This window comes from Brassica oleracea, chromosome C9, assembly GCF_000695525.1.
Source record: "Brassica oleracea var. oleracea cultivar TO1000 chromosome C9, BOL, whole genome shotgun sequence".
Taxonomy (NCBI): Eukaryota; Viridiplantae; Streptophyta; class Magnoliopsida; order Brassicales; family Brassicaceae; genus Brassica; species Brassica oleracea.
In genome coordinates this window covers 49,820,800-49,832,411 of record NC_027756.1, presented here as the reverse complement: position 1 = coordinate 49,832,411, position 11,612 = coordinate 49,820,800, and the positions used below count along the sequence as shown (strand labels likewise).

Sequence of the window (11,612 nt, the reverse complement as noted above, 5' to 3'; positions counted from 1 at the left end):
TGCCTATTCTCCCCGTGAGTCGTTGTACTTCTCTACTGTTTTTTGGACTCGGGAGGTTCAGGACCGCGGATATCTGTTTTGGGTTCGCCTCAATTCCTCGCTGCGTGACAATGTAGCCGGGGAACTCGCCAGAGGAGACTCCGAACGTGCACTTTGCCGGGTTCAGCTTCAAAAACATCAAACATTTTAACCGAACAAACTAAATAAATATTGATTTAAAATGATAATTATATTTTAGGAGATTAAAAACCAAAAAACAATCTAAAACCGAACTGATATCCAAATTAAACAGATTAATGTTTCCTTAGGAGGCGCAAGATTATTACGTAGTGGTAATGTAAATGATATGGTTACATGCAATTATGCATATAGAAAAGCAGCGTGAAGATTGTTTCATCACCTTTTTGGCTTCTTTTGTATCCTTTTTTTTTCTTAAAACGTGAAAGTTTCAGTACTTTTTAATATTAATCACCTGCTACAACATCTAAACACATGATTTATGCACATCAGCTCTCATGATCAACATTCCCCTTTTAATTTATCAACTAACTATTCCTATGCTTATATAATTAATGGAAGTAATCATCTACGTTCAGATCTACCAAATTGATATTTTATTGTGCTTATTAGTCTCTCTATGGCATTTGAGAACAACCACAACAATACCAAACTAACTAAACTGAGTCATATCTCTCAGAACCTATCATTATCTACCTTATGGAAGTCCATAGCCATTTCCGGTGCTCTACTTTTCTTGTTACACACATTTGCGTTTAACCATCCTCATAAAATGATAACCCATAAACTCTTTGCCCCTCTTGAATTCACTTTCTCCTCCTCAGAAATATCCACATCTGCGTCCTTGCAAGCATCAAGAGAGCCTCCTACAAACATCAGCCATCTCCTCTTTGTAATCGTTGGTAGTACAAAGACTTGGAGGTTTAGGAGAGGCTACATAGAGCCTTGGTGGAGACCAAACATCACAAGAGGCCATGTCTTTCTAGAAAAACCACCTGGTCGTGATCTCTTGCCTTGGCCTCAACAATCACCTCCTTTCATTGTTAACAAAGACTCATCCATCACAAACGCAAAATTCAAGACTCAGATCCGCCTTTTCCAATCCCTCCATGAGTCGTTTAACAAGGCCTCCAAGGACACGAGATGGTTTGTGATAGCTGATGATGATACTCTCTTCTTCTTGGATAATCTAGTCAAAGCTCTGGAGCAGTACGACCACAAGAAACACTATTACATAGGGATGAACTCAGAGAACGTTTGGTCAAACGCTATTTTCGGTTTTGACATGGGATACGGAGGTGGAGGATATGCATTGAGCTATCCAACGGTAGAAACACTTCTCAATAAAATGGAAGATTGTATTGCAAGGTACCTTGGAGTTTATAGCGATCTTCTCTCGTTTCGTTGCTTGGCTGACTTGGGAATCGATCTTACTATGAACAAAGGTATCCACCAGGTAGGATGTTCAATTCGAATTTCGGTTTATAATTTACTTTTTAGATTTCAAATGTTCCAATAATATATAGTCACCAAAATTAAACATGATGAATAATTTAAATCCATACTTTACCATACTTCATTTTAAAACTAATTGGCAGTAGATGAATTAAACCCAAATCCTTTTTATATTAGTGTCGGTCTCTTTGATGGCTCTTATCTGCTCTTATTCACATACACTAACTCCATCTTACTTGTTATCTTATGATCAGATTGATCTGCATGGTGACATATCAGGTCTCTTATCAGCTCATCCTCAGTCTCCTCTTATAAGTCTCCACCATTTCGACGTCATAAACCCCATATTCCCAGCCATGAGCCGCCAGGAATCAGTGAACCACCTCATGAAAACCGCGAAAACCGACCAGTCACGCATCCTCCAACAGACAATATGTTACCAAAGAGGAAACAACTGGTCAGTGTCTGTATCATGGGGCTACTCAGTCCACGTTTACCAATCTGTATTACCAAGAAACTACCTGAAACGCCCTCTAGAAACGTTCCGGCCGTGGAAGAACGTTAGAATACCTGTGTATACATTTAACACGAGACGGGTGACGAATGATCCGTGTGAGATGCCTCGTCAGTTTTTCTTTGAGTCGGTTGTAGAGGACAAGAACCAAAGCTTGGTTACTACTATGTACAAGGTGAAAATGCTTGGTAGTTTACCTCCTTGCTTGCCAAATGTGAATCAATCTGCTGGTAATATTTCACAAGTCCGAGTCATCGCTGCTACTATGCACAAGATGGTAGCCAATGCTAATATTTTACCAAATCATAACACCTCTATATATATATATATATATATATACATATGATCTAAAGCCTGAAAGCATAAGTACATTGAAATAATTTAACAGGGTGAAGGAATCGAGTGCTGCGATGTGGAAAACGTTAGCAGTTCAGAAACTTTGGAAGTGAAGATAAGAGCTTGTCACAAAGATGAAGTTCTTGCTTAGGCCATATGTCTAGTGAGCTGTATTGAATCTGGAATTTATTGATGATATGATGTATTACTTCTAGTTGCAGTGAAATAGACCGTGAGAATGTCAATTCAAAACCCACCTCTGCCCAATGAGGAATCAAAGAGGTTTCAAAACCCAAATGCATGTGTCTTTTATGTGCTTTGTGAAAATAGCCGTGGTTGCATGGCAACATCGACTAGTTTTGTAGTAATAGGATCAAACAATCAAAATCAGCAACAATTGAGAATGAAGACAAAGAGTTTCGTATACATGAGTTGGAATGCAGATCATGTCTGAATCGAGCTCATCATGTTCTGAATCATCAATGAGATTTCTGGATACCTATGAGACGCGCATAATCCACCCATCTGAGACAACATAAAAAAAAAACAAAGAACATGTAAATAAAAAATTGATGAGAACAGAAGTTAATAACCATGTTTTGTGTGACAACTTACAATAAGGAACCCAAGAAAGTGTTGCCAGTTCTAACAGCGAAACACATGGCACTGAGTGCAAGTTTGTGTTGGTGTAGCAATGGCTCCAAGAGACGTTGTTCTACCACACCAGCCAATACTTGGTACCTGTTATATTTCAAAACCATACCTCATTACTTTATCCAATCTCTAAAATGCTAAAAGTTGCAGTATATCTACTGCCTGTTGTTTGTTAGCAAGAGACTCAGTACCTTAGGTTGCTAGAAACTGCCATGTAAACACCATATGCAACACTTGTGGAGACTATTGGAACAGTCTCGACTTCACCTTCAGAAGTCTTGTCCACAGCTCCTTTTGCTTTTATAAATGCATTTGTAACAGCAGTACCAACCTTAACCAAATTAAAACACACACATATCCGTCAAGTCAAAACAAGTGTATAAACACAATGTGAAACAACAGTTTTTGTGATCTCTTTTGAGGTAGATATATATGTTTTGACTCACCAGCGATGATGTGGTGCCAACGGCAAACAGCTTTGCCCCATTGCGCTATACAAAACGATATACAGAAACGATCAGAGCCCTTTTAACAAACTATTGCGTGTAACTGAGATCACATAGAAAGAAATTGACAAAAAGAAGAACACCACATACCGCTATAGCACCAAACCTTTGCAAGAGCGAATATGAGGTTCCAGAGATAGCAATCTGCAGCATACAAACACATTGGATAATAAGAAGAGAAGGAGATTTTTCGAAACTTAACCCACATGTGCCAAACAATCATTTTACAAAAAAAAAAAAAGAATGATACCTGGAAGGCATTATCAGGGCAGTTGTGGAAAAACTTGGATAAACCACCAGCAGAAAGTGCGAGAGGTGGTCTAAGAGACACAGTAGGTGCAGGTAGATAAACTAACATGAAATCAGCAATGATAGCCATCACCTAATTAAAAAAAAAAATGACAGTGAGTCCACTTTGTATTCATGATAAACAAAATAAATAACAAGGCTCCAGATAATAAAATGTTGAAAACAAATGAGACTAGGGGGTGGTGGGTATACAAGTGTACAGTTCAAAATTTGGTTCTTACCACAGAGACAAAGCAAATGTCAACTACTTGGTGATAGACTATTCATGCAAAAACTAATGGTGAGAAATTGCAGACCCCATCACACAAGTCACGAGTCACAACCACAAACTACCCAACCTTTCATCCATCTGAATGGGTCATCTAAAATATTATTTTTCTAATAGTAAGTTTTAGATCATTACCACATCAGCAAAGACAACTTCAAGTTCATTGAAGAAGTTTTCTCTACGCCGTTCATACTCAGCAGCAGTCTGTAAACACAAAAGAATCAAATACATATTAGCCACAATTACACAACGATTCTAACTGATCACAATGGGACCATTCAAACACTTTCCCGATGAAATTTTCCAGAAATAGTCAAAAAGTTCCAAACTTTCTGACGAAGTGGATTAAGCAAAAAACCACACAAACCTTGGTGAAGACACCAACACCACACTCCATGGCGAGTTTAGCCAAGAAGAGATCGTCAGCCAACAGCCTTTCCCTAAACCCAGCGAACTGCATCAGCCACCTCATCACAGCCGATCTCTGGAGCTCGAGGAACCGGGTGATAACCGATCCAGGAATCCGACCCGACTCGATAGCAGCAGCTAGATCCTTGGGCAGACTCTCCAACTCGGTCCCAGACTCGGCCAACAACATCATCGCCTCGCTCCTGTTCCTGTCCCTATCCTCATCGCCACCGTCTCCGTCTCCACCGCCGCCGCCGCTTCCTCCGTTGTTATTGTTGTTGTTGTCGGAGCCGCCGGCGGAGAAAACAGGGGAAATAGTGAGGCGGCGGTGGAAAGAGATGGACTTTGCGGAGATAGCGCCGGTGAAGGAGGAGGAGGAAGAGAAGGAGAGGTGAGGCCGTGAGAGGTTCGATTCGGAGATGGATGATGTGTTCGGTGTCGGAACACAGAAGAAGGACGACGTTATTGCCATGGATGCGAGAAAGTCGTCTCCTTGGGCTCTTCAGTCTCTTGTTGAGAGCAGAGGAGAGAATCAGAGAGAGCTAAAAGGTAGATTCTTTCTTTCCTTGTTATTTATTATCTGGGATGCTCTGTTTTTTTTTTTATTCTCAAGGGTTGTTGCTTCTTTTTAGATTTTGTGTTTGGTGGGTGGGCCTCACGATGGATTGCAACCGGCGCGTGCTTCTCACGTGTCTCTTACACATCTCAAGTAGCAAGTACACTATGTTTTCAAGTTGATGTCTTTGACAGATATTGAGATTTGAAACAGTACCTACCACATCTTTAATAACTCATCTTGGAAACTCAGAAACTTGTCGATATCACATGGCCCTATCAATCATCCAATGAACAACTTCAAACAATTGAAACTCTAAATCTAAGACACGTGAGAATGAAAACAAAAAAGAAAAAAAAACCAATATCAATACTTCTGATGCTTCTTCTTCTACACCGTGGCAACTCAAAAGATCCAAACTTTGCATTACTGGTTAAGCCTCACCTGCTAGTTGCAAAGAACCATCTCTCATTAACTTGAGGCTCAAACTGTTGAATCTTTCCCTCGAATACTGCCGTGACGCTTTTCTCCAGTCTGTTCCAGCTTTCATCATCGCTGCAAACTCGTCATAGCTTATTCGCCCGTCCTGATCATATGAATCGAAGATATAATGTAAAGATTTTTCATAAGAATTTACCAAAAAAAATATATATATGTTTACCTTGTCAGTATCAACATCTTGCATGATGGCAGCGATGACTTCCTCACTGCTAGTTTCATCCAATTCATCATTCAAAGCCTCACGAAGCTCTTCGGTCTCTATGTAACCACTCTGGTTCTGATCAAAGAAGTTAAAAGCTTTATGCAAGTGTTCATCGTTCGCCATCTTCTTCAAGTGCACTGATACAGCCACAAACTCTCCATAGTTCAGTGTCCCATCCCCATCAACATCAGTCTGTTGGGAAAATAAAAAGAAAGCAAAGAGTTTCAGTTCTCAGATTTGACACATAGCGCTTGAGAAGTAAGAGATTCATTCATACAGCTTCCATAAGAATCTGAAGATCGGCATCAGCGATCTGCTGTCCAGCTTTCTGAAGTCCGTACTTAAGCTCCTCGAGGTTTATCTTGCCTCTCTTGTTAACGTCCATCATTTCAAATGCTTCCTTTATCCCAGCTGCTTCCTCCACTGACAAGTGTTCAGCTATCACCTACAAGAGGCAAAACAGGTTTACATGTTATTATCTTTTGCTTTTGAATCAGATCAAAGAGTCAGTAGCATGATTTTAACAGAATCAATACTCTTAGAGCTCGTTTCTTGAGCTTGTTCATAACAGAAAACTGCTTCAGCCTTGCTTTCACAGTCTCCCCAAGAGACACATTCGGAGCCTTCTTTGCATTCAGTATCCAAGTATGTTCTGCAAATAGAATCAATCTCTCTTCATAAGTATCCAGAAAGCTTAGGCACTGCTAAAAAAACAGAAGCCTACCGAGTACTTCCGCAGCAGAAAGCCGTTTCTTTGGATCAGGTTCAAGCATCTTTCTCACAAGGTCCTTGGCGCTTTCGGATACTCTTGGCCATGGATCTCTCTTAAAGTCAATTACAGACTTAATGATCGCTTGAGCCACCCCTTGTTCAGTCTCTGTACCAAAAGATTAAGCATATGATACATCTGAGTGAGGTCTAAGATATGGTAAAAGCATTAGACAAACCTGCCCAAAAGGGAGGGACGCCGCAAAGAAGGATATAGAGGATGACTCCTGCGCTCCAGACATCGATCTCAGGTCCATAGTTACGTCGCAGCACCTCGGGTGCCATGTAATAAGGACTTCCAACAATCTCATTAAACTGCTCACCTGTTACAGTTTAGCAAAAGTTAAATGTAAAGATACACATAATCTTCCCATTGATACTCATCAAATGTACCTGGTTTAAAGAAGACGGATAATCCAAAATCAATAGCCTTAAGAGGTGAAGTCTCTTTCTTATTAGCAAAAAGAAAGTTCTCTGGCTTAAGATCCCTATGCATCACTCCCTGCTTATGACATATCTGCAAAAGACACACAAAGGATGTGTGAGTGTAAGCATAAAACACAGACAAATGTAAAAGTTGTTAACACACACAGCTAACAGAACCTGAACAACTTCAACAATAGTCTTCATAACCGCAGCAGCAGCCCTCTCAGTGTAATGTCCTCTCGCGACAATCCGATCAAACAGCTCCCCTCCTTCACACAACTCCATGACTATATGAACCGCGTCATCATCCTCAAAGGAATCCTTCAAAGAGACAATGTTTGGATGTTTAGGCATATGTCTCATTATCTCAACCTCCCTCCTCACATCCCCTATATCCACCGCTGTTCTCAGCTTCTTCTTCGATATGGACTTGCAAGCGTACTTTTCGCCCGTTTGGATGTCGGTACACAAGTAAGTCACACCAAACTCCCCTCGACCAACCTCGCGTCCAAGATCATACTGAGAAGATATGTCGTGTCCTGTTGGATCTTTCAGCACAGAGAGCTTGAAGCCAGCTCCAGATCCGTTTGCTGTTGTGTACTCGTTGCTTTGAAAGGGGTTGTTTTTGTTCTTGGGTTTGCCATGATTACTCTCTATTGTAGCCGAACTCGGACTGCCACAACAGTTCCCCATCTAATCAAATCTCAGAACTCCTGAAAAAATTTCATCAAACCCAGAAAGAAAGTTCAAAACTTTGAGCTATATTGGCTCCAAAGCTGCTATTAGTTTCTTAAGCCTTACAAACTATTACCAAATCAACAAAGCAGCAAATTAGGTTTAAATTGGATAAGTAAACCCTAGCCAAGAGTACCAAAAGAAAGATTCTAAAAAAGAAGCAAGGGGAAACACACAGACCTCAAGAGGAATACTTAATGGCTATAATCAGTAGAAGCAAAAGGGATATATGTTTATAAATCAAAGGGAAAAGTCATCATACGGTGTGAATGAAACAGATGTAGTGATAGAGAGAGGGGAAGAAGACGAGTCAAAGTCTTCTTCTTTCTCTCTCTCTTCTCCTAATGAGAAACACACAAATTGACTCTCTTCTTCTTCTTCTTCTTCTTCTCTCTTACAGATTCAAAGAATGACAACGCCTAACTTTAGTTTTTGTGTTTCCTGTTCCTTTCGTGTGGTATTCGTGTCTATATAATAAATTAATAATCAATCTTACCGTTGCAGACTGAAGTAGATCATAGAAACTAATTGTTTTGCTTTATTGTCCTTTTTTTTTAATATGCATTTTTATACTTACCCGTGATCAGTTACATATATAGATTCACAATCTTGATCAAAGCATCAAGGAAGAAAAAACAAAAACGAACAACAATGTCAGCTCTGTAACACTTTCAGATGTGAAAAGCAAAACGATTAAACAAACGTATATTCCAATTTTCCACAAGAAAAAAAAAAGAATAAAAACAAGACCTACTGACTATTCCCCCATCTCTTGTCTCAGAATCTAGCACCTAACATCACTCGGTTTACTCTTTGTACATTGTAACTTCCAAAACCCACACAGACAAGAACAAGTAAGCAAAACACAAAAAACCCAAAAGCCAAGAATGATTTGCCGGTTTGAGGCAATGGATATATATATAAGCCAAAGCGTGTCTCCTTTTTTCTCAGAGCTTTTGGCTTGATTATGGTGCACCTGAAGAGTTCAGGGTTTCATTAGAGTCAGTTTCAACTGGTTCAGAGCCAGATGAGTTGGTTGCTGAACCTTTTTCTCTTTCTCTACCAGCTGCTGCTGCTGCATCCTCTGCTGCTGCTTCTGCCTCAGTCTTCTTAGCAAACCGGCCTCCACTAGCCCTTGCCCTTCTCATTGCGTGCTTGTGTCTTGACTCATGAAGATATGGCTGTAACAGAAGACGCCGCAAGTTATAACCGAGATACATAAGAATCTTGTAAATTCTACATACAAGTGACCTTCACTTTTAAATGACTGTACCATGCTTAGAATCCCAACATGTGCTGCCACATTTTCATTTTTATTGTAATGAAAGTTACCTTTCTGTTGATCACTTTCCTTTCTAGCTCGGCCTTGGCACGAGCTTTTCTTCGCCTTAAAATTCCCTCGTACTGTTTCGCATTCACATAAACAGGTTCTTGTGTGATGTCAAGTGGGAGTGCTGTTCTTTCACGAGGCATTCCAAGATATGGACGAAAACCCTGCGCAAACCATACATTACTCAACAAAAATGCAACAAACAGACTTAGATGATCGAAATCACTCAACTCATAAGACATTGAGAATCGTCAAGACTTGTTAAAGGATCATTAAGGTGTCAGGTGTGAACTCCAAAAACATATCATTACTTCTAACAAACAGAACTAGTGAAGCCAGAATCATTCCAGACAGAAATTAAACCACCGCAAAGGGTACTTAGTGGCAAGAGCACTCATACGTCAAACAAACACTACACCATATGAAAACTATTGTAGAGACTGAGAGAGGTTTCGAAAAGATACCAATGGCTGATGTCCATATGCTCCCATCATTCCCGCATAATATGGATCCTGGTACGGATTAGGTGGTACACAAGCCTGTAAACGTAGATTACGTTTATCATACACATTAAGCGCGCTGTACTAGCTACAGCATATTCAGTTTAACCGTTCAAGAACTGAAACATCATATATAATAAAAGACTGAGAGGAAACCAACCACATACCACGTAGTGTCCAACAAGCTCTGGTGGTTGTACAGGTTGCTGATTATGCATGCCGTGCATAGAAGCCGCCACATGTGTCGGATCACTCCCTTCCATTCCATGTTGGTCAACTGAAAAATGATTAGAGACCCATTATGTGACACGCTTCAACAACAGATAATCTCCTTTGACTTAAATGTAAACAATTACAAAGCAACAGACCAGATTGCAAAATAATCATTTGAGAATGATGGCGCTTAGCAACTACTGAACAAAGTTATTGTAATCCAATCACGAGCAGAAGAATAAGCATACCAGTGACTAAAGCCAAGAAAATAAAAGACAAAACCTGAAGGGGAGGAAGTCACAGCTTGTGAATCCTTCCAAGCGGCATCGTTTTCGCCATTACCCGCACCACCACCGTCTTCAGAAGCTGAATGAACATCGTTTGATTCAGAACCATTGGGACAATCCAAAGACGAGGAGTTCGACGGAAGCACAGAAGGTCGCTCTTGTGGAATAACGCCAAAAGCGTTGGTCTTCCACCAGGGCTCAGGATACATCATCGGCTGCTGCTGCTGCTGCTGCTGATCAGCATGGTGATGATTGGCTTCCTCTTCGTTCCCTCTCCCCGATTTCGATTGCATCTCTTCATAAATCAGGTCAAACACTCTGTTACTAACCAATCCAAAAACCGAATCAAATAAGAAAATTCAAAACGGTCTTCAGCTACAAAAAGGAGCAACCTTTGGGGCTATAAAGCAATGCCAAGAGACATGCAAAAACATAAAGGTGAGAACTTGATAACTCCCCTCAAGGTCTCGATTTTTTACAATTCAAATATATACCCATAAAGAGAGAGAAGCATACCAGAGGAAATTTTCAGTTTTTTAGCAATCGTGATGAAGATTAGAAGAGCCGTGAAGCTATGTAATCGATCACGACTTAGGCAGAGGAATGAATTAAGAAATTAAGAAAAGCAGAGAATGAGTTGGTGAAGAGACAAGTGATTCGGGATACCCGACAGCCGGCAGTGTTGTTAATCCGAGGAGGAAGGAGAAGAAGGATTAGGATTGGGCAGAAGAAAACCCTAGTTTTTCTTTTTAATTTTGGGAATTTTCTTTCCTTCGTTTTTTTTTCCAGAATTGTAATTTCCTTTTTATGTATTTTTATTATGATTTGATTTTAAATTCGCATAGTTTGATAAGATCACCCCCACGAAAGTAATGAACTTTTCTTACACGTGGCGAGTTCTGAAAGATGCCAGCGCGCACAGATCTGGGTTCTTCTCTGGCTGACGTTATCATTAGTTTTGAATTTTCTTTTTATTTTCTTTTCGGCAAATAAATTAGTTTTACAAGAGAAATTCGGATCCAAGTGACACGCAAGTGATCGGCTTGGAAGAGTGACACGTGGAATTTGTAGGGACCAATATACAATGACAACTTTTCATTTTTGGTAAATAATAAAATCTTTTTGGTTTCACAATGAGGAATTTGATGTTACAACTTTTATTTTAATTTTTAAAAAAATTCTTTGTTACTGCTGCCAGAAAATATTTCGTTGACACACGTGAACAAATGGTTTCGAAGTCTCTGCTCCTATGGTTACGAACTTAAGATGCTTACTAGATTTTGATCCGCGTTTTCAAAGCGCGGATTTATTATTTTTTTTTTTCAATTGATAAATATTTAGTAAATTTCATATTTCATATATTTGTGTTTTATTTTATAAAAGACTTAAATTTTTTATCGTGTTTCATTTTAAATGACTATTTATAATGAATTAAGTTGGTATAACTCTTATAAATTAATTTTATTACGTGGTTAATATTTTTAATAAAAAAAATTATATACTTTTAATAAAGATTTATACTTTTCAATGAAAAAATTCATTTTTTATGAATGCTTAAATTATATTAAGAAAAGAAAAAAAAATAATTAAGAATGGTTGAAAAAAATTATTTGAACTTGGATTCAA

The 11,612-nt window shown here is 39.3% G+C and overlaps 4 protein-coding genes across 5 annotated transcripts; 1 reads left to right on the top strand and 3 right to left on the bottom strand.

The window, feature by feature from the left end:
* Positions 1-533: 533 nt before the first annotated feature.
* Positions 534-2,609, top strand: LOC106317951. The gene is made up of 3 exons (XM_013755771.1): positions 534-1,474; positions 1,728-2,264; positions 2,376-2,609. The coding sequence occupies exons 1-3, from the start codon at positions 638-640 to the stop codon at positions 2,472-2,474; spliced, it is 1,473 nt and encodes a 490-aa protein (XP_013611225.1). The 5' UTR covers positions 534-637; the 3' UTR covers positions 2,475-2,609.
* On the bottom strand, positions 2,598-5,105 carry LOC106317949 (protein RETICULATA-RELATED 4). The gene is made up of 8 exons (XM_013755769.1): positions 4,428-5,105; positions 4,196-4,264; positions 3,734-3,865; positions 3,574-3,627; positions 3,424-3,468; positions 3,169-3,308; positions 2,939-3,064; positions 2,598-2,848 (listed from the first exon to the last, which is right to left on the bottom strand). The coding sequence occupies exons 1-8, from the start codon at positions 4,938-4,940 to the stop codon at positions 2,803-2,805; spliced, it is 1,125 nt and encodes a 374-aa protein (XP_013611223.1). The 5' UTR covers positions 4,941-5,105; the 3' UTR covers positions 2,598-2,802.
* Positions 5,106-5,269: 164 nt separating this feature from the next.
* Positions 5,270-8,138, bottom strand: LOC106317947 (calcium-dependent protein kinase 7). Of its 2 annotated transcripts, none has more exons than XM_013755767.1 (9): positions 7,919-8,138; positions 7,099-7,634; positions 6,889-7,012; positions 6,675-6,818; positions 6,452-6,604; positions 6,264-6,379; positions 6,005-6,172; positions 5,686-5,919; positions 5,270-5,610 (listed from the first exon to the last, which is right to left on the bottom strand). In XM_013755767.1, exons 2-9 carry the CDS (start codon positions 7,612-7,614, stop codon positions 5,458-5,460), a joined length of 1,608 nt encoding a protein of 535 aa, XP_013611221.1. In that variant the 5' UTR covers positions 7,615-7,634; positions 7,919-8,138; the 3' UTR covers positions 5,270-5,457. The 2 variants fall into 2 exon arrangements, with proteins under 2 accessions (XP_013611221.1, XP_013611222.1); XM_013755768.1 differs by having other exon boundaries at positions 7,837-8,118.
* Positions 8,139-8,296: 158 nt separating this feature from the next.
* LOC106317950 (nuclear transcription factor Y subunit A-1) lies at positions 8,297-10,784 on the bottom strand. The gene is made up of 6 exons (XM_013755770.1): positions 10,503-10,784; positions 9,982-10,281; positions 9,654-9,763; positions 9,451-9,525; positions 8,989-9,150; positions 8,297-8,837 (listed from the first exon to the last, which is right to left on the bottom strand). The coding sequence occupies exons 2-6, from the start codon at positions 10,277-10,279 to the stop codon at positions 8,622-8,624; spliced, it is 861 nt and encodes a 286-aa protein (XP_013611224.1). The 5' UTR covers positions 10,280-10,281; positions 10,503-10,784; the 3' UTR covers positions 8,297-8,621.
* Positions 10,785-11,612: the final 828 nt, after the last annotated feature.